This window comes from Myxine glutinosa, chromosome 2, assembly GCF_964187855.1.
Source record: "Myxine glutinosa chromosome 2, kmMyxGlut1.1, whole genome shotgun sequence".
NCBI lineage: Eukaryota > Metazoa > Chordata > Myxini > Myxiniformes > Myxinidae > Myxine > Myxine glutinosa.
The window spans coordinates 13,374,133-13,397,445 of record NC_136262.1 but is presented as its reverse complement, the minus strand read 5'-3'; the positions used below and the strand labels follow the sequence as shown (position 1 = coordinate 13,397,445).

General features: G+C 47.2%; 2 protein-coding genes across 2 annotated transcripts in view; one reads left to right on the top strand and one right to left on the bottom strand.

The window, feature by feature from the left end:
- The window catches only part of LOC137422029 (chloride intracellular channel protein 4), a 54,713-nt gene that overhangs the window by 7,584 nt on the left and 23,816 nt on the right, over nt 1-23,313 (top strand). The window contains exons 2-3 of the mRNA XM_068108712.2: nt 8,618-8,727; nt 16,047-16,172. Coding sequence (XP_067964813.2) covers nt 8,618-8,727; nt 16,047-16,172 — 236 coding nt within the window. The remainder of the gene's footprint in view (nt 1-8,617; nt 8,728-16,046; nt 16,173-23,313) is intronic.
- On the bottom strand, nt 16,803-21,698 carry LOC144891001 (uncharacterized). Its single transcript, XM_078772996.1, has 2 exons — nt 21,680-21,698; nt 16,803-21,581 (listed from the first exon to the last, which is right to left on the bottom strand). The coding sequence occupies exon 2, from the start codon at nt 21,473-21,475 to the stop codon at nt 17,165-17,167; it is 4,311 nt and encodes a 1,436-aa protein (XP_078629122.1). The 5' UTR covers nt 21,476-21,581; nt 21,680-21,698; the 3' UTR covers nt 16,803-17,164.

Here is a 23,313-nt window from a genome sequence, read left to right as displayed (position 1 = left end):
TATTTTGCACGGCTGGTGAAAAATAGCGAAGAAGTAGCCTTCCCATTTTAACGATCTCCCAATTTATACTTGAGTGAACTATTCTGGCATCTTTATCAGCCTTTTGTAGTTATGAAAACACTTGAGAACGAGAATAAAAGCAACTTTGTAAAGGTTTATGAATGTACTCCATGGCAGACCTTTCAAAGTATGATTTGTACACATTTACGTACCTCACAGGTGTAGGTAGATGCAATTACAAATTTTCCATCTCAAAAAGCAAAAAACAGAGGAGTTGGCTCGCAGCAAGGCCTTCTCAAGACTGTGTGGGGTGATGATGTCTATGAATACCAACTAGATGGCAAAGGTTATACTGGATGGGTTGCCATTGCCTTCCCAGCAGTACTTGGGGCAGGAATTTGTAATTTGTTCATGGTACCGGCGATGGCTCGCCCACTCTTCACGAAGGACACCATCGGTCTTTAACGTCCACCAACTAACTAATGCCGCTTGACAGGACGCCTGTTTAACGTTTATCTGAGGGACAGCACACACATAATGATGAATCACCCAGTGTGTGAAACACCAGGATGACAGTTTATAATCAGGTCGGGATTCGAACCCATGCTAGACAGCGTGGAGGCGAGCGTGTACCAATGCGACTATGAATTTTCTTTACCCCCGAAAACCTCCGGTTCAGAAATTCATAGAAAGTCAAACAAACACACAAACAGTATATTTAGTTTGATAATTTCCCGACATCTGCTGTCTAGATGCTTTTCATGCAGTGTAATACGCCCTCACACCAGGAGGGGTGCTATATGACACACATTCACATAGCCAATTTTTCATGCAGTGTAATACACCCTCACACCAGCAGAGGTGCTATATGACACATTCACATAGACAAATGTTCATGCAGTGTAATACGCCCTCACACCAGGAGGGGTGCTATATGACACACATTCACATAGCCAATTTTTCATGCAGTGTAATACACCCTCACACCAGCAGAGGTGCTATATGACACATTCACATAGACAATTTTTCATGCAGTGTAATATGCCCTCACACCAGGAGAGGTGCTATATGACACATTCACATAGACAATTTTTCATGCAGTGTAATATGCCCTCACACCAGGAGGGGTGCTATATGACACATTCACATAGACAATTTTTCATGCAGTGTAATATGCCCTCACACCAGGAGGGGTGCTATATAACACACATTTACAGAGACAAATGTCATGCAGTGTAATACGCCCTCACACCAGGAGGGGTGCTATATGACACACATTCACATAGACAATTTTTCATGCAGTGTAATACGCCCTCACACCAGGAGGGGTGATATATGACACATTCACATAGACAATTTTTCATGCATTGTAATACGCCCTCACACCAGGAGGGGTGCTATATGACACATTCACACAGACAATTTTTCATGCAGTGTAATACGCCCTCACACCAGGAGGGGTGCTATATGACACATTCACATAGACAATTTTTCATGCAGTGTAGTACCCCCCTCACACCAGGAGAGGTGCTTTATGACACACATTCACGTAGACAATTTTTCATGCAGTGGAATACGCCCTCACACCAGGAGAGGTGCTATATGACACACATTTACATGGACAATTTTTCATGCAGTGTAATATGCCCTCACACCAGGAGGGGTGCTATATAACACACATTCACATAGACAATTTTTCATGCAGTGTAATACACCCTCACACCAGGAGGGGTGCTATATGACACACATTTACAAAGACAAATGTCATGCAGTGTAATACGCCCTCACACCAGGAGAGGTGCTATGTGACACACCTGTACAGAGACAAATGTTCATGCAGTGTAATACGCCTTCACACCAGGAGGGGTGCTATATGACACACATTCACACAGACTTTTTTTTTGTTTTTTTGTATACTGAATCGAGGCTCGTGAAAGAGCTGACAACCGCAAGGGAAAGACAGCACAGGGGGACCACGAGGGAAAGACAGCACAGGGGGACCACGAGGGAAAGACAGCACAGGGGGACCATGAGGGAAAGACAGCACAGCGGGACCTTGAGGAAAAGACAGTGCAGGGGGACCACGAGGGAAAGACATCACAGAGGGACTGCGAGGGAAAGACAGTACAGGGGGACCGCGAGGGAAAGACAGTACAGGCGGACCACGAGGGAAAGACAGCACATGGGGGACCATGAGGGAAAGACAGTACAGGCGGACCACGAGGGAAAGACAGCACATGGGGGACCGTGAGGGAAAGACAGCACAGGGGGACCACGAGGGAAAGACAGCACAGGGGGACCGTGAGGGAAAGACAGCACATGGGGGACCACGAGGGAAAGACAGCACATGGGGGACCTCGAGGGAAAGACAGTACAGGGGGACCGCGAGGGAAAGACAGCACATGGGGGACCGTGAGGGAAAGACAGCACATGGGGGACCGTGAGGGAAAGACAGCACAGGGGGACCGCGAGGGAAAGACAGCACAGGGGGACCACGAGGGAAAGACAGCACATGGGGGACCGTGAGGGAAAGACAGCACAGGGGGACCGCAAGGGAAAGACAGCACATGGGGGACCGCGAGGGAAAGACAGCACAGGGGGACCGTGAGGGAAAGACAGCACATGGGGGACCGCGAGGGAAAGACAGCACATGGGGACCACGAGGGAAAGACAGCACATGGGGACCGCGAGGAAAAGACAGCACATGGGGGACCGTGAGGGAAAGACAGTACAGGGGGACCACGAGGGAAAGACAGCACAGGGGGACCGTGAGGGAAAGACAGCACAGGGGGACCGCGAGGGAAAGACAGCACAGGGGGACCGCGAGGGAAAGACAGTACAGGGGGACCACGAGGGAAAGACATCACAGAGGGACCGCGAGGGAAAGACAGTAAACAAATGTTTATGCAGTGTAATATGCCCTCACACCAGGAGGGGTGATATATGACACACATTTACATAGACAAATGTCATGCAGTGTAATACACCCTCACACCAGGAGGGGTGCTATATGACATTCACATAGACAAATGTTCATGCAGTGTAGTACCCCCTCACACCAGGAGGGGTGCTATATGACACACATTCACATAGACAAATGTTCATGCAGTGTAGTACCCCCTCACACCAGGAGGGGTGCTATATGACACACATTTACATAGACAATTTTTCATGCAGTGTAATACGCCCTCACACCAGGAGGGGTGCTATCTGACACACATTCACATAGACAATTCTTCATGCAGTGTAATACGCCCTCACACCAGGAGAGGTGCTATATGACACACATTCACAAAGACAATTTTTCATGCAGAGTAATATGCCCTCACACCAGGAGAGGTGCTATATGACACACATTCACATAGACAATTTTTCATGCAGAGTAATATGCCCTCACACCAGGAGAGGTGCTATATGACACACATTCACATAGACAATTCTTCATGCAGTGTAATATGCCCTCACACCAGGAGAGGTGCTATATGACACACATTCACATAGACAATTCTTCATGCAGTGTAATACGCCCTCACACCAGGAGAGGTGCTATATGACACACATTCACATAGACAATTCTTCATGCAGTGTAATACGCCCTCACACCAGGAGAGGTGCTATATGACACACATTCACATAGACAATTTTTCATGCAGAGTAATACGCTCTCACACCAGGCGGGGTGCTATATGACACACATTTACATAGACAATTTTTCATGCAGTGTAATACGCCCTCACACCAGGCGGGGTGCTATATGACACACATTTACATAGACAATTCTTCATGCAGTGTAATACTGTTCTACCGACTCCTCTCCGGCCTTGCACCCCCAGCTCTCTCTGTGCTCTGTCCCCCAAATATTCCTACAGGTCGCACACGATCTGCCAGCAACCCTCTGATGGTTAAACTGCCGAAATCTCGGCTCTCCGCTCACCTTCACTCTTTCATTCCTCTTTTCTCCCGCCTCTGGAACAAACTCCCTCACTCCCTTCAATCCCACTCCTCCCTCCAGGTCTTTAAAACAGCTGTTCACCACCATCTCTTATCTTCCCCCATCCAAAACCTTGATCTTTTCTACCCCCGCTAATTCACCCCAGATCCACCTTGTTTGAAATTCCAACTTCTTTCCTGGAAGTCCTGGCAGTGTCCATATATTTTATACCTCTCCCACTGCCCCCTTCCCACGCCCCCCCCCCCCAAAGCCCTCACCCTCTCTCAGATCTCTCGATGTCTCCATGTCTCTCGGTCCCTGCTCTCAAATGTTGTGTTTGTGTCCTTCCCCCTCTCTCCCCATCTTGTCTACCGCTCCCTATGTTATGTTTTATGTGTCGGTTTGTCTTTCTGTGTGATTAATGTTCGCTCTTTCACGAGCCTCGATCTTGTATACAAAAAAAAAAAAAAAAAAAAAAATAGGCCCTCACACTAGGCGGGGTGCTATATGACACACATTCACGTAGACAATTTTTCATGCAGTGTAATAAGCCCTCACACCAGGAGGGGTGATATCTGACACACATTTACATAGACAAATGTTCATGCAGTGTAATATGCCCTCACACCAGGAGGGGTGCTATCTGACACACATTTACATAGACAATTTTTCATGCAGTGTAATATGCCCTCACACCAGAAGGGGTGCTATCTGACACACATTCACATAGACAATTTTTCATGCAGTGTAGTACCCCCCTCACACCAGGAGGGGTTCTATATGACACACATTCATATAGACAATTTTTCATGCAGTGTAATACGCCCTCACACCAGGAGGGGTGCAATCTGACACACATTCACATAGACAATTTTTCATGCAGTGTAGTACCCCCTTCACACCAGGAGGGGTGCTATATGACGCATTCACATAGACAATTTTTCATGCAGTGTAATATGCCCTCACACCAGGAGGGGTGCTATATGACGCATTCACATAGACAATTTTTCATGCAGAGTAATATGCCCTCACACCAGGAGGGGTGCTATCTGACACACATTTACATAGACAAATGTTCATGCAGTGTAATATGCCCTCACACCAGGAGGGGTTCTATATGGCACACATTCACATAGACAATTTTTCATGCAGTGTAGTACACCCTCACACCAGGAGGGGTTCTATATGGCACACATTCACATAGACAATTTTTCATGCAGTGTAGTACGCCCTCACACCAGGAGGGGTGCTATCTGACACACATTCACGTAGACAATTTTTCATGCAGTGTAATAAGCCCTCACACCAGGAGAGGTGGTATATGACACACATTCACATAGACAAATGTTCATGCAGTGTAGTACCCCCTCACACCAGGAGGGGTGCTATATGACACACATTCACATAGACAAATGTTCATGCAGTGTAGTACCCCCTCACACCAGGAGGGGTGCTATATGACACACATTTACATAGACAATTTTTCATGCAGTGTAATACGCCCTCACACCAGGAGGGGTGCTATCTGACACACATTCACATAGACAATTCTTCATGCAGTGTAATACGCCCTCACACCAGGAGAGGTGCTATATGACACACATTCACAAAGACAATTTTTCATGCAGAGTAATATGCCCTCACACCAGGAGAGGTGCTATATGACACACATTCACATAGACAATTTTTCATGCAGAGTAATATGCCCTCACACCAGGAGAGGTGCTATATGACACACATTCACATAGACAATTCTTCATGCAGTGTAATATGCCCTCACACCAGGAGAGGTGCTATATGACACACATTCACATAGACAATTCTTCATGCAGTGTAATACGCCCTCACACCAGGAGAGGTGCTATATGACACACATTCACATAGACAATTCTTCATGCAGTGTAATACGCCCTCACACCAGGAGAGGTGCTATATGACACACATTCACATAGACAATTTTTCATGCAGAGTAATACGCTCTCACACCAGGCGGGGTGCTATATGACACACATTTACATAGACAATTTTTCATGCAGTGTAATACGCCCTCACACCAGGCGAGGTGCTATATGACACCCATTTACATAGACAATTCTTCATGCAGTGTAATACTGTTCTACCGACTCCTCTCCGGCCTTGCACCCCCAGCTCTCTCTGTGCTCTGTCCCCCAAATATTCCTACAGGTCGCACACGATCTGCCAGCAACCCTCTGATGGTTAAACTGCCGAAATCTCGGCTCTCCGCTCACCTTCACTCTTTCATTCCTCTTTTCTCCCGCCTCTGGAACAAACTCCCTCACTCCCTTCAATCCCACTCCTCCCTCCAGGTCTTTAAAACAGCTGTTCACCACCATCTCTTATCTTCCCCCATCCAAAACCTTGATCTTTTCTACCCCCGCTAATTCACCCCAGATCCACCTTGTTTGAAATTCCAACTTCTTTCCTGGAAGTCCTGGCAGTGTCCATATATTTTATACCTCTCCCACTGCCCCCTTCCCACGCCCCCCCCCCCCCCAAAGCCCTCACCCTCTCTCAGATCTCTCGATGTCTCCATGTCTCTCGGTCCCTGCTCTCAAATGTTGTGTTTGTGTCCTTCCCCCTCTCTCCCCATCTTGTCTACCGCTCCCTATGTTATGTTTTATGTGTCGGTTTGTCTTTCTGTGTGATTAATGTTCGCTCTTTCACGAGCCTCGATCTTGTATACAAAAAAAAAAAAAAAAAAAAAAAAATAGGCCCTCACACTAGGCGGGGTGCTATATGACACACATTCACGTAGACAATTTTTCATGCAGTGTAATAAGCCCTCACACCAGGAGGGGTGATATCTGACACACATTTACATAGACAAATGTTCATGCAGTGTAATATGCCCTCACACCAGGAGGGGTGCTATCTGACACACATTTACATAGACAATTTTTCATGCAGTGTAATATGCCCTCACACCAGAAGGGGTGCTATCTGACACACATTCACATAGACAATTTTTCATGCAGTGTAGTACCCCCCTCACACCAGGAGGGGTTCTATATGACACACATTCATATAGACAATTTTTCATGCAGTGTAATACGCCCTCACACCAGGAGGGGTGCAATCTGACACACATTCACATAGACAATTTTTCATGCAGTGTAGTACCCCCTTCACACCAGGAGGGGTGCTATATGACGCATTCACATAGACAATTTTTCATGCAGTGTAATATGCCCTCACACCAGGAGGGGTGCTATATGACGCATTCACATAGACAATTTTTCATGCAGAGTAATATGCCCTCACACCAGGAGGGGTGCTATCTGACACACATTTACATAGACAAATGTTCATGCAGTGTAATATGCCCTCACACCAGGAGGGGTTCTATATGGCACACATTCACATAGACAATTTTTCATGCAGTGTAGTACACCCTCACACCAGGAGGGGTTCTATATGGCACACATTCACATAGACAATTTTTCATGCAGTGTAGTACGCCCTCACACCAGGAGGGGTGCTATCTGACACACATTCACGTAGACAATTTTTCATGCAGTGTAATAAGCCCTCACACCAGGAGAGGTGGTATATGACACACATTCACATAGACAAATGTTCATGCAGTGTAATACGCCCTCACACCAGGAGGGGTGCTATATGACACACATTTACATGGACAATTTTTCATGCAGTGTAATACGCCCTCACACCAGGAGGTGTGCTATATAACACACATTCACATAGACAATTTTTCATGCAGTGTAGTACCCCCCTCACACCAGGAGGGGTTCTATATGACACACATTCACATACACAATTTTTCATGCTGTGTAATACGCCCTCACACCATGAGGGGTTCTATCTGACACACATTTACATAGACAATTTTTCATGCAGTGTAATATGCCCTCACACCAGGAGGGGTGCTATATGACACACATTCACATAGACAATTTTTCATGCAGGGTAGTACCCCCCTCACACCAGGAGGGGTGCTATATGACACACATTCACATAGACAATTTTTCATGCAGTGTAATACGCCCTCACACCAGGAGGGGTTCTATATGACATACATTCACATCGACAAATTTTCATGCAGTGTAATACGCCCTCACACCAGGAGGGGTGCTATCTGACACATTCACAAAGACAATTTTTCATGCAGTGTAGTACCCCCCTCACACCAGGAGGGGTGCTATATGACACACATTCACATAGACAATTTTTCATGCAGTGTAATACGCCCTCACACCAGGAGGGGTGCTATCTGACACACATTCACATAGACAATTTTTCATGCAGTGTAATACGCCCTCACACCAGGAGGGGTGCTATCTGACACACATTCACATAGACAATTTTTCATGCAGTGTAATACGCCCTCACACCAGGAGGGGTTCTATATGACACACATTGACATCGACAAATGTTCATGCAGTGTCGTACCCCCTCACACCAGGAGAGGTGCTATATGACACATTTACATAGACAGTTTGTGAAATCCACATTGTCGCTCTAATGATCTGAATTGGTATTCTGGGTTACTACCTTTGTGTTATGCATTTTCCCCACTAGTCATGATGATATTGAATGCTACAGATCTGCACTTTGCCCTGTTGGCCTATTCTCGTTGTGCTGGTTACCTCTTTTGACTTTCTGTGTATTCCCCCCAACTCCTGTGAACTTTCTTGATCGAGACAGGCAGGGAGCGGTGGGAAAAACATAGGTTGCTGTCCATCTTCCCAGCGTCTGTTTATGATACTACTGCTCAAGAAGATCCACTTCAAGGTGACTCCTGTTGATGTGCACAGGTGAAACCTTCAGTTAATAATTATGATAAATTATTGAATCAAAACAAATCTTGCTGAAGTACTTTATACAGCGGACTCTTAATAAATCATATACCCAACATTTCAAAATCAACTAGCATTCTGAGTATTGCGCTGCAATACATGTCCCCTACCTGTAGTCTGTCGTCCGGAAAACTGTTGGGGAAATTACCAAGGGTTATTCACCCACAGGTTCTGAATCGTTCCCAATCGCTAATTACCTCAGGACGGGCTCACCTGTGATTCGCACTCGGGACTTCGATTTATACACCTTGCAGACAGGTCAGCAGAAGCACCATAAATAAGTTGTTGATAAAGAACCTTTCGAGTCGCTAAATATCAGTAATTTATTATATTTTCCGGTTCAAGATCAATGATCGATGTGTATATATATATGTTGCTCGGCTTGGCTCCGCCCCTCCGGAAGCGTGCGCTGTGTCGCGCTTTTGACGTTCGCGAGACGAGGCTGAGGGCACGCGGTGCGGCTTGAGGAGAACTCCAGCATAAACAAAGTGCCATAAGTTTGTCAAAAATGATCGAAACGTCGTGAAGTTCGAACTTGATCTGAAACTTATCATGAGGAAACCATGTACCAAGTTTGAAATCGTTAGCATTAAGAGTTTAGAAAAAAGTCCTGAAAACTGTTCTTTGCGTGACGGACTGACAGGCTGACGGACTGACGGACTGACGGACTGACGGACTGACGGACTGACGGACTGACGGACTGACTGACGGAATGACAGACGGAGGGACGGCGTGCAAACCTATAGTCCCCTCCGGTGCACACCGGTAGGGGACTAATAATTGGAATTGCGTCCAAAACAGCCCATTCTCTCCAACGTGAATATTTGAAGCGTGTGTGTGTGTGTGTGTGTGTGTGTGTGTGTGTGTGTGTGTGTGTGTGTGTGTGTGTGTGTGTGTGTGTGTGTGTGTGTGTGTGTGTGTGTGTGTGTGTGTGTGTGTGTGTGTGTGTGTGTGTGTGTGTGTGTACGTGCGCGCGCACTCGTCAGTGATGTTTCATCAATACATGCAAACGCACACCCGGTAACCCCTCTCTTCCCCCCCCCACCACCAACACCTTGTGTATTTGTGTTAACTAGGTGATACCCCTTCCCTCCAGCAGTTACCGGTGGTTCAACTGCTTGCACTATTCCAAGTGTATCGGTGAAAATCGCAAGTCATCTTCCCACACTCAATGGAAGGGGGGTGGGGGGGTGGGGGAGGTTGAGAAGAGGGGCTTTATTTAATAGCCCTGACATGATTCTGTGTACCCGAAGCATGAATGCAAAATTTGTTGGGGGTCGGCCAATCTGTTTTCGATAATGCAAGGAACAGACATACTGACATTGCCTTATTAGTCCCCTACCGGTGTACATCAGAGGGGACTATAGGTTTGCACTCCGTCCGTCAGTCCGTCAGTCCGTCAGTCCGTCAGTCCGCCCGTCCGTCACGCAAAGAACAGTTTTCCGGACTTTTTTTCTAAACTCTTAATGCTAGTGATTCCAAACTTGGCACATCGTTTCCTCATGACAAGTTACAGATCAAGTTCGAACTTCACGACGTTCCGATCATTTTTGACAAACTTATGGCACTTTGAACTTTGGTAATTTCCCCAACAGTTTTCCGGACTACAATTTGGAGTGCGGTAAGTTAAAGCTGTTAATATTCCTTGTGTACAATATGCTGTAATCGTGGACTGTTCTTTAAAATGCTTTCCTAGAATAAGCATCAAGTCAAAAACGTTTTCACTGAATTTTGTTTCCATTAACACAATTCTTCATATCAGGCAAGAATACATTGAATTCACATAGTTTACCAATAAATCAACAATACATCTAGGGAGGTTGGAGTGTCACTTTACCATATGCTTCTGTGCGTATAATCTGCGTGAATACTTCTTTAAATATGTATCTGATACTCTGCCCTCTTAGCAGTATATACAGTACGCGCCAGAAGTAACCTAGCTTCCACGGTCCGCGGATAACCCGGTCAGGATAACCCGGTCAGGATAACCCGGTCAGGATAACCCGGTCTCACATCATCCGCGCCCACATTCAACCGTGCATAAATTTCCATATTTAATGAGGTTCGTCTGTCACACTTTGGTTTCCGTGCGATAACTCCACCAACTATTGGCTGATTTCAACAAATTTTGTACACACGTGTCTCGGCATAACTCGGCTCAAGTTTGAAAACCAGCATGAACCGTGCATAAATTTGCATATTATGGCACTTTGAACTTTGGTAATTTCCCCAACAGTTTTCCGGACGACAGACTGCCGGTAGGGGACATGTTGCAGCGCAATACTCAGAATGCTTGTTTTACATATAGTCACGTGAAAAGGTAAGTGCACCCCATGTAAAGTTTTGACTTTTTCAACATATTTCAACATCCAGCTATTTGATCTTCATTTCAACAATATTGACAGATAAATGTGATATAATATAGCAAATATCATGAAACATTTACATTTTGTAGTCCGTTGTATAATTTAAATAAACATAAATGCAAATTTCACATGTGGAAAAAGTAAGTACACCCTTGGCTCTAATAGGTGGTATTGCCCCCTTTGGCAGAAACAACCTCAAGTAGGCGTTTCTTATAACTGTCTACCAGTCTCTGACATCGACTGGGAGAAATTTTTGCCCACTCCTCCATGCAGAATTCTTTCAGCTGTGCGATGTTCGAGGGGTTTCTTGCATGTACAGCTCGTTTCAAATCCCCCCACAACATCTCGATGGGACTTAGATCCGGGCTTTGACTTGGCCATTCCAGAACCCTCCATTTCTTTCTTTTCAGCCATTCCTTGGTGAATTTACTGGTATGTTTAGGGTCATTGTCATGTTGCAAGGTCTACCTTCGGTTGAGCTTCAACTTTCCGACACATGGCCTCACATTATCCTCAAGCACCCTCTGGTACAATGAAGAATTCATAGTGGATTCTATGATGGTGAGCTGCCCAGGCCCTGATGCAGCAACGCTTCCCCAAACCATAATATTTACACCACCATGCTTTACAGTTGGTATCAGGTTCTTGTGGTCAAATGCTGTCTTTGGTTTTTTGCCAGACATGTCTTCTGGTACTGTGGCCAAATAGCTCTACCTTTGACTCATCTGTCCAGACCACATTGCTCCAGAAGTGCTGGTCATTGCCTCGGTGTTCATTGCCAAACTTTAGTCTTGCCCTGATGTTCTTTTTGGACAGCAAAGGTTTCCTCCTGGCACATCTCCCATGTAGATCAAATTTATGCAGCCTCTTTCTAATGGTAGACTCGTGCACTATCACATCAACAGTGGCAAGAGCTACCTGTAGGTCCTGTGATGACATTCTGGGGTTCTTAGGGACTTCTTTAAGCATCTTGCGGTCTGCTCTCGGGTTGAACTTGCTGGGGCGGCCTGACCTGAACAAGTTGGCAGTTGTTTGGAATCTTCTCCACTTGTAGATGATCTTCCGGACAGTCGAATGATTGATTTCAAATTGTTTGGAGATCTTTTTAAATCCCTTCCCAGACTCGTAGGCATTTATAACCTTCTTTCTGAAGGCCTCAGAGAGCTCTTTTGATCTATGCATGGTGGCGCCGCACACTTCAATAACAAAGAGTAAACCAAACTAAATGTCTGAGGTTTAAATAAGACAGGTTCTTCCAAGATCCTCTATAACGATGTTCGAATCATTTGCACATGAGCTGGTGCACCTGATTCTAATTTTAGGTATTTGAAGTAGTGATAAATGTAGGGGTGTACTTACCTTTTCCACATGCGAAATTTGGATTTATGTTTATTTAAATTATACAATGGACTACAAAATGTAAATGTTTCATGATATTTGTTATATTATATCACATTTATCTGTCAATATTGTTGAAATGAAGATCAAATAGCTGTAATATGTTCAAAAGTCAAAACTTTACATGGGGTGTACTTACTTTTTCATGTGATTGCAACAATATATATATATATATACAGACTTGGCATTTAATATGGAATATTTTTTTTTTCTTGACTTGGGTTTACTTTCTGAACTCAGTATATCAATCTGGTGAGTTTATTTTACCCTTCGGTGATGTCTTTGTTGAAAGAACCATGTCACTGATTGTCTTTCGCAGCAAGAAGTCAATAACAGGATTATATCACAGGTGGCGTGACAAAATGTAAGGACATGTACATTTGAAGATTGCCTTCACAATCGGGTATATAATGGTTGTTGCGTTCTGTATTAGTGGAAAACAACTGCTGCACGTCTACAAAAGTTATTGCCGCTTCCTCTGGAGATGGTCCGTCAACTTGACAATGCTGTTTGTCATGGAGTCGTGGCTTTACGAAATTCTGGCATGAAACAGCATGCTATTGCTCGGCAGTATGGCATCACTCAAGGTCAGGTGTCAAAGATCCTGAAACGAAATTCTCAGAGGGGTGTCCCTACTCCAATACCGAGGCCAGGACGTACACGCAGAACCACAAGGAGAGATGATCGCCAGCTGCACCGGTGAGTCTGCAATGGCCGTACCAAGTCAGCTAATCGGCTTAGGGCTGAGTGGCAGCAACTGACAATTGTGCCTGTATCCAGAAGCCTGGTCAACCAACGACTGGTTCAAGCAGGCTATCGTGCCAGGCGTCCCCTGAGAAAGCTACGCCTGACCAGACAACACAGCCAGCGCCGATTGCAGTGGGCCAGAGAGCACCTTCAATGGCAGCCAGGACACTGGAATCACGTGACCTTCAGTGACGAGTCTAGATTTCTGGTCTATCGTCAAGATGGCCGCGTCCGAGTGCGCAGACAAGTGCATGAAGCCCACAACGAAGATTTTATAGTGCCAAGAGTCCAAGCTGAAGGTGGTGGGGTGACCGTTTGGGCTGCTTTTTATGCAGGGGGCAAAACTGACCTGGTTGTTCTGAATGGAAACCTGAACCAGTTCAAGTACAGGGTCATTCTGGAAGAAACATTGCTTCCATTTGCTCGTGCAGCCTTTCGAGGAAACTTTGTCTTCCAAGATGACAATGCACGGCCTCATCGTGCTCGCATGATCCAACACTTTCTTGCTGACCGTGGTGTAGAGCATATCGAGTGGCCTGCCATGTCCCCGGATATGAATCCGATAGAGAACTTGTGGGCAGAATTAACGCGTCAAATCGACAACCTGGACCAGCAGCCGACCTCTGTGCGTGAATTGCAGCAGACTATTGTCACTGCATGGCAAGCAATTCCTGTCCAAACCTTGGCAAATCTCGTGAACAGCATGCCTCGACGTGTACGGTCTCTCCTGAATGCTCGTGGGGGTTACACGAAGTACTGAACTGCAATTTTACTGTCCGTAATCCCATTTATAATTTAGCTTTTGTTTTTGTTGAATTTTTTTTTGGCTAATGTGCAAAATAAAGAGATACTTCTGGAAAACGTACAGAAGTTTAACACAGTACTGTCCGTGAATTGAGTTCGATATCAGTTTACATCACTTTCAAGGATCAATTTATTTGCTTCGAAATGTCAAATGTGGTTTTTGTTTCTTTTAAAGGTCACATTAACAAAATCTAGAATACTTTCAACATAATTCCAATGAACTTTTGGTTCTAAGTCATCTTGAAAAGTAAGTTCACCCCCACAAAAAAAAAATTCCATATTAAATGCCAAGTCTGTATATATATATATATATATATATATATATATATATATATATATATATATCAGTCACTATGCTAGGCGATGACGTCATGTTGTCCGCTCATTAGGTTGGAGAACCAGATTACAGATACCATCGTATATATATATAGGGGGAGGGGGGAGGGGGAAGAAAAGGGAGGGGGAGGGGGGAGGGGAGGGAAGGGGATGGCCAGTCAACAATGACGTTGCAGTTCTCATGGTCGGAGAGCAGCACAACAATCGGACATAGTCCTGCATATTCGCAACAGCACGAAGCGGATTTTGGAGACTCACCGATCCTGTGACGTCCTCCAGTACCGGCGTTGCCGGGCGGGGGAAAGGAGACCCGTACATTCCCAACCCGTACATTCGCCCTCTCGACTCAAGCTCACTCGGACAAAAGCCTCGCACAAATTACACCGTGAAGGCCCAATGGTCATGTCTATGCCACAAATCACGGGCGCACTGAATTGAAAATATATAGAACGCATATATGTGAAATAATATAATATATATATGTATATATGACATAATATATATATTTATGACATAATATAATATATATATATGACATAATATATATATGGCACTTATCGCTCCCATTAAGGTACAGCATAGCTGGATGGGATACCTTAATGGCGGTTCACCACTGATGGTATGAAATCGCATAGTGACTGGTATATAACCGAAAGGTTTTCAGAGTCATAAGTGTATGCAGTACTCACTGCGTTGCCCTGATGAGCCCCAAAAAAGGGCGAAACCAGGTCGGTAACTGTGAGTTTTACATACACTTATGACAGTATCTGAACTGAGATCAAAATTCTGCTCTGTCAGAGGGTTCTCTTGAGAGCTTGACAGGCAGAGCGTATGTACATGGCAGTGACGTCATTACTTGCGCTCATTGAAAGCTGGAGAACTGCACATATATTTGGATTGGTTTGCTCCCGGCTGCATCCAGGGGATTCCATATAATGAGTGGATACCAGAGATAATGTGCCATGTGGCAGATGGCACTTATCGCTCCCATTAAGGTACAGCATAGCTGGATGGGATACCTTAATGGCGGTTCACCACTGATGGTATGAAATCGCATAGTGACTGATATATATATATATATATATTTGAATATTGTGATATCACGTATATTACAAATACATTTGAATATTGAATATTTTGAATTATTGTTTGAATTATGATTGGTTTAAACCATGACAAAACGGCAACTCGGGTACAGCCATTTATCTATATATCTACACATCTGGGCAGTGTCTGTGTTCTCACTTAACGACTCCCTCAAACTTTTGTTTCCGTGGTTGTAAAGTGTTTTTAATGACATTGTGGTGGTTTTGAATCACGTGGTGGTGAGGTATTTTGAATTATGTGGTGGTGAGGTGTTTTTAATTATGTGGTGGTGAGGTGTTTTTAATTATGTGGTGGTGAGGTGTATTTCTGCATGGTGTGTCTCACAGCATGGACGTGTGTATTTTCTGAACATGACAAGTACATCTCAACTTTAATGTTCTACTTTGTTATTGAACGACCAATTCAGTTTTGAGCTTTACCCATCAAGGGAAGAAGGGATGTGTATGGGGACAAAGCAAAAAAAAAAAAAAAAAAATTGCTCTAGAGATTTCAAAACTGTTTTTTTAATTACTCTTACAGAAAATCTGCTCATCTTGCCAACTTAGCACCTGGTACCCAGCCACCTTTCCTGACCTTCAATGGTGGAGTCAAAACAGACACACTCAAGATTGAAGAGTTCCTTGAAGATATCCTTTGCCCTCCAAGGTTTGTTTGTCTCTGTCTCTCTCTCTCTCTGTAACATACCTGCTTGAATGTTTGGCTACCATGGTGTATTCCCTTATGGAGAATGCAACAACTTTCATAAACAATGCAATGGAAGCAGTGATGTCGAGCATATATGACAGCAGTCAGTCATACATGCCTGGCATCGTATGAAGTAATTTGAGCAATACGTAACTTTAGCATCCTAGTTATGATAACACTTCAAAGTCGAGATACAAAGACTACACAACATGTAACATGAATTTATTAATTGTAACATCAATGTTATTATTACTCCCGCCAGGGAGTAATGCATTCGATCGTGTCTGTGTGTGTTTGTGTGTTTGTGAACAAGATATCTGGAAAAGTTCTGAACGGATTTGGATGAAAGTTGGTGGGATGATTGCCCTTGGGATAAGGAAGAATTGATTAGTTTTTGATGAAGCTCAGGATATTATTCCGGATCCAGGAATTTTTTTTGGAAAGATTTTTTTCTGTTTTACTGCATTAAAGCTTTTATTCTTATTCTTAAATGATGTTTTTCTCCTCTAATCCCGAGATATATCAAAATAAATTCTCTGACAGTTAGGGCTGTTGTGGAAAACCATTCAGGTCCGCACAACTTTTAGTCCAACGGTTTGGTTTAATTGCATTTAGATCATCAGATCATTCCTGTAAGTAGAAATACACAATAAGCATACGATGCGACATCTCATAAAGCCATTCATATCAGTCAATGCAAGCAAGCTAGATATTCTATAAAGGCGTACCATTAACGAGGCTACCGATGTAACATGTCACAAGGGAGAAGTCTCGGAGCACTGACACAGCAACGGGTCTTATAGTCACGCCCCTAGTGGGGACAACAATGACAGCGAGCAGCGAGCATCCCCACCCGGGTTCAGTACGGATACGATTTCACTACATTCACCCCCCGTCAGAATTATACGGCCGCGTGGCTAAAAGCGAGTGAGCGTCAGCATGGGCGCGGAGTATTAGTCGGCCCAACCGTAGCGGGCCGGGCGGCGAATTTCTCTGCCAGCACGCGTTCGAAATTCCCCGGGTACGGCGTCTCGTAACCCTGTATCCCCGGTGTCAGAGGCGTCAACAGGGTCGGGTGATGAAGGGGGTAACGCCAAGTCGTCGGACCCGGGCAGTCTCGACGGGGGGAGGGTCGGTGGACTGTCGGCGATGGGAGCGTCGGGAGAGGTCATAGTCTCATAGACGGGTTCGACTGGTTCGTCCGATTCCCTACTAAGGTCGTCGACCCCGCAAGGGGCAAGATGACGAACGGAGACAGTAGTCTCACGACCATCAGACGTCATCACACGAGCATGCTCAGGATTAGCCTGGAGAATCTGCACTTTGTCCACAAGGGGGTCGTACTTGCTCGCGCGAACTGCCCGTTTAAGGTAGGCCGGCCCGGGCCCAGCGAGCCAACTGGGCAAAGACCGTATACACCCCGAGCTCCTGGGGTGGTGGAAAAGACGCTCGTGGGGAGTTTGGTTAGTTGCCGTACTCAGGAGTGCCCGGATTGAGTTCAACGCCGCAGGTAGCGACCAAGCCCATTTATCGAGGCCCCGGCCGTGGGTCCGGAGATGGAGCATGACGGCCCTCCAGATAATCCCGTTGAAGCGTTCGATCTGCCCATTAGCCTGGGGTCTATACGGCGTGGTGTAACTAGACGCAACGTTGTTTTGGAGCAGATAGCCGCGCACCTCCTGAGACAAGAAGACTGCACCCCGGTCGGTATGGACATAGGCCGGGTAACCGAACATTGAGAACAAGTTCTGTAAGCAACGCATCACCGTGGCAGCAGTCATGTCCGCGCACATATAAGCAAAGGGGAATCGTGAGTACTCATCAACGATAGTGAGCAGATAGCGAGAGCCGCTCGACACCGGCAAAGGGCCCTTGAAATCCATCGCCAAGCGTTCCCACGGGCGTGTAGCCTTCACCAGAGTCCCCATAGGGGGGTTATAGAAACGCGGTTTGATTTCCGCGCAGATAGCGCAGTCGCGACAGATACGGCGGATATCGTCAATCGAGTAAGGGAGATTCCCACTCCGCACGAAATGAGCGAAACGCGTTACGCCGGGATGGCCCGCAGTAGCATGCAGCACCCGTAGGCCCTCCAACGAGGTGATACCAGCACATGTAGTGGGGCGCGATAAGGCATCGGCGGCCTGGTTATCCTTCCCTGGGCGATATTTGATGGTGTAACAGAAGTCGGCGAGTTCGATACGCCAGCGAGTGATTTTCTCGTTCTTAATGCGCTGGGCGTGTAAGGTGTCGTACATGAACGCAACGCTTTGCTGGTCCGTGATGATTTGGAAGCTCCGCCCGAGTAGGTACGGGCGCCATCGCCGAATAGACTCGACGATCGCATACGCTTCCTTTTCAACGGACGAGTGCCGCCGCTCAGCGGAGGTAAGAGTCCGTGAAAAGAAAGCCACGGGACGTCCCCCTTGGGAGAGGGTCGCCGCGATGGCCTGATCCGAGGCGTCACTTTCGAGGACGAACGAGCCGCTCTCGTCAATGGTTGCTACGGCGGCTCGGGCGATGTCGGTCTTAAGTCCTTCAAAGGCCGTCAATGCGGCCGAACTCAGGGGAAAGGTGTCGCAGGCCACAAGGGGGCGAAGTTTCGCGGAGAAATTTTGCACCCATTTGGAGTAATGGGCGAACAGCCCAAGGGCGCGTTTCAGGGAAGCCCGATCGCAGGGAGGGGCCATGTCGAGCAAAGGTCGCAGACGTTCCTTATCCGGAGAGACAGAGCCATGGGTCACGGTGTACCCCAGAAGATCTATGGTGCGTAGGGAGTATCGGCACTTATCCTCGTTCATAGTTAAGTGATACCGTTGCGCGACCTCAAGGAAGCGCTTCAGATTAGCGTCATGGTGCCCTTGGTCATATCCACAAACCGTAAGGTTATCGAGGTAGACGAAAACATCGGTTAAGTGCTCCCGCGCAACGAGGTCATCCATGGCCCTCTGGAAACAAGCGACCCCGTTCGTCACCCCAAAGGGCAATCGTGTAAATTGGTACAACCGCTGCCCCGACTCGAAAGCGGTATAGATACGATCCGCCCTAGAGATAGGGATCTGGTGGTACGCACTACGGAGATCGAGAGTACTATAGACCGAATACTGGGACACCTGTTGCACTAGCGCGTCCATCCCCGGAAGGGGGTAGGCATCCAGCTGTGTAAAGCGGTTAATCGTTTGGGAATAGTCGATTACCATGCGTTTGCGATGGGCCTCACTGCGCACCACTAAGACCTGGGCACGCCACGGCGACCTACTAGGTTCTATGATGCCGTCTTTCAAGAGCTGAGTCGTTTCGTCCGCAATGAATTGCATGTCCGCGCGGGAGTAGCGTCTCGATTTTACCGCGACAGGGGTACAGTCGGAGGTTAGATTGGGGAACAGCGAAAGCGGACGGACGTCCATTTGCGCTAGGGCGCACACCGTTAGCGCGTCGTCCGCCCCCACAACAAGAGTGTCAGGCCCACCGAACTCCATTACCAGACGTCCATGCAGCTTAAGAAAATCGTGTCCTAGCAGAATATCAGCACATAATGCGGGTAAAACCATAAGGTGTACATCAGGGAAAACCCGTCCCTTTAGCACTAGTTTCAATCGGCATTCCCCTTTTGTGCTAAGCCGGAGTCCCTGGGATGCCATGAAGATCCGTCGTGTAGACCGCCCGATCCGCCATCCATGCCTGAGCACAAGTCGCTGGTCGATAAAACTATCCGTAGATCCGGTGTCCACCAAGGCCTGAACACAATGGCCCTCAACCATAAGGGGAATAAGGGCTTGAGCCAGGCCAGACGAGGCAGCTGGGAGCGGGACTGAGCCCCCCGAATGGGTCGGACCAGCCTCGCGGGTGGATCCTACACCAGCAGCAGTTTTGCGATCGTGGCCGGAGTCTGCGTTGACCATGGGGAATCCATTATCGTCATCAGAGGGCTTTCCCCAGCATTCCGGTGTTTCGCGATTCAAAATCCGATGAGAAAAGGCCTCAGTAGTATTTGACATCGCCTTTTGACACTCCTGGCAGATAAAGGCTTCCGTTGTAGCCGAAATCGCCTTTTTCGTTTGGTCGCTTTGACAAAAGGCTTCCGTAGTATTCGAAATCGCCTTTTTCGTTTGGTCGCTTTGACAAAAGGCTTCCGTAGTAGTATTCGAAATCGCCTTTTTCGTTTGGTCGCTTTGACAAAAGGCTTCCGTAGTATTCGAAAGCTGTTTCTTCCCTTGCGTGGCTCGAGGTTTGGCCAAGGACGCGGCCTTTGTCCCCGATGGAGAATGAGACGGTGGTGGCTTTCCGGTGGCGCCAGTCAAGGTTGTCTGAGCGCCCAGCGGGCCGCAGCGAGGGGCCCTCCCCTTCGAAGACGGGTAAGGCGCTGGGCTCGTGGGTTCTGCTACAAGCCCGTTCAAGGTTGCCGCGCCTGCGCGACCGCGGCTGCGCGAGTCGAAGGGCCGCGAGCCGCGTGCCGATTTCTTGCACACTTTCGCGTAATGTCCCTTTAGCGAGCACAAATGGCAAATAGCGTCACGTGCCGGACACACGACTCGGGCATGACGAGGCCCTCCACAAAAAAAACATGCGGCCCCGCGCAAGGCCTTGGGTCTGCTGGTCGTAACGGCAGCTGTCAGGGTAGGGTCATCCTCCGGAGCATCCCGGAGTTCAGCAGGCGGATCCACGTCCTCGTCAGTGGTCCTCTCCGGCCGGGCGTGTAGTGAGGTGCCCGCCAAAAGGCGCGTGCGATCATAGGCGTTCGATTGCATCCGCGCTTCGGTATACACCGTCGCTTGCTCAACCGCCGTAGCGAAGGTCAGGTCGGTCTTCTCCAAGAGTTTGAGACGTAGTTCCTGAGAGGAGACCCCTGCTATGAAGGCATCTAAAAGTCGATCATCTTTAGCCTGCTCGGGAGTCCGTGGCTGGGCGCTGTCCAGCATGAGCTGCCGGAGCTCCTGGGCGTAATGATCCATAGGCTCGTTGGGTTGCTGCCGTCGCGTCTGCAGCAAATAACGCGCATACACAGGGCTTTTTTCTTTTATATAAAGCCGCTTGAGCTCCGCGACGGTAAGATCATACGTCGTGCATTGAGCGACCGCGTGGTAGACCCGGTAGTCGATTTTTGAGTGTAATATTGCCAGCTTCGCGGCAGGCGTCGGAGCGGTATCAGGCTCATTAAAGAGATGCTCCAGTTGCTTGAGCCAGTGCTTGAGTTGCAAGCCTCCGTCCGTGGCTTGTGGGTCGGCGCTGAAAATGGACACCGTCAACGTCTTGTTGCCAGCCATGTCAGCAGATCATAAATGCAATTAAGTGTTGTGGAAAACCATTCAGGTCCGCACAACTTTTAGTCCAACGGTTTGGTTTAATTGCATTTAGATCATCAGATCATTCCTGTAAGTAGAAATACACAATAAGCATACGATGCGACATCTCATAAAGCCATTCATATCAGTCAATGCAAGCAAGCTAGATATTCTATAAAGGCGTACCATTAACGAGGCTACCGATGTAACATGTCACAAGGGAGAAGTCTCGGAGCACTGACACAGCAACGGGTCTTATAGTCACGCCCCTAGTGGGGACAACAATGACAGCGAGCAGCGAGCATCCCCACCCGGGTTCAGTACGGATACGATTTCACTACAAGGGCTTACTTTCTTTTTCATTTATTGTTTTGGGGAGAGGGGATGTTAGACAAATCGTATTGTGGCGGATCTTGGATTACGGCGCTCCCCTTACCGAGGGGGGTTTAATCCCCTCGTCTATTAAGCTGGCCGTCCGAGTCCTAGAAGATATCGCGCTCCTTTGCGGGGTTGAGATTGACAAGGGTGACTGGTCAACGGGTTCCCAGATACCTTTGCCAACCTCTCCGCAAAGCAGGGCGATACTTCTGCTCGAGCCACGGACAAGATGGAAGATTGCCGAGCGGTTTAGCAATCCGAAGCTTGAGCCGTTAGCAATAAAATTAACCTGATCCTGAGCGTTGGCCAAATCGTGCCACGTATATCAATGGAGAAATCACCAAAGCGACCGGATGAGAGGAAACCCAAAATAATAAGAAGGAAGAACACAGGTTTATTAATTACTAGGGCATGCCCGTACTATATCTATATCTAAAATTATATCCCCCCCCGCCCCCTCTATTTACATGAAATGGTTTGGTCCAAAGCGAACGGCTTGCGAGTGGTGACAATCCCCCCCCTCTATTTACATGCAATGGTTTGGTCCAAAGCGAACGGCTTCCGGAGTTTGGTAAAGAAATCGCCATCGCGTGCACAAACGCGCAGGAAAGCGAATGAAACGCAAATTCGTTTTTATTAGTTGTAAAACATAGTTTAACGCCAACATAGTTTGCAAACGTGAAATAAATGAATACGCTCTCAAATGTGCCATCCGAGGCAGAGTGTGCCCGCCACGTTCGGCACACGCGATCGTTCGCTGCTCTCTGATTGGTTGAATCGTTTTTTGGACATAGCTCGGTAAGTAATTGTCCGATTAATATGAAACCTTGAAAAGGCACATCCTCGGGTCCCCAGCAATATACCTGGCAAGTTAAAAGTATATCGGACCCGTGGTTGTCGAGAAACAGCGGTCACAGACAAACGTACAGACAGAGATTACTGGAATTATAGATAGATGTACAAAACCAAAACCAAGAAAGAAACGAAAGGTAAGACTGTACAGGAAGAGGAAGAAGCAGATACACAGGGCAATCCTTAAACACTCTTATTTTATCACACGCCCAGGACAGTACAAACACACTTACACGAATGGGGAATAGCAGGGATGAAAGGTCCAAGCGATGGGGTCCGATCCAGGCTCCGGATCCGCCGCGAAGAATGGCAGGCAGCTTTGCGTGTCGTTGGCGCGCGACCGGACCTTATAATTATGCGAGGGACTGGGATGCCGCGTACATAATCTTCGTGCCAACTCTCTCTCGCCCAACGTTTGTCTCAGAGGGTACCCTCGCGCAGATCGCTCAATGCAGTGACAATCAATCGAGCGCTCCCCACGCAGTTCGTTCACAATTACCTCCCCTCGCGCAGTCCGTCAAAGGGCTTGGCGCTCGCGCTTATATGCTCGCGCGTTGAAATCAAGCTGCCCTCATAGGGCTATGCTCACT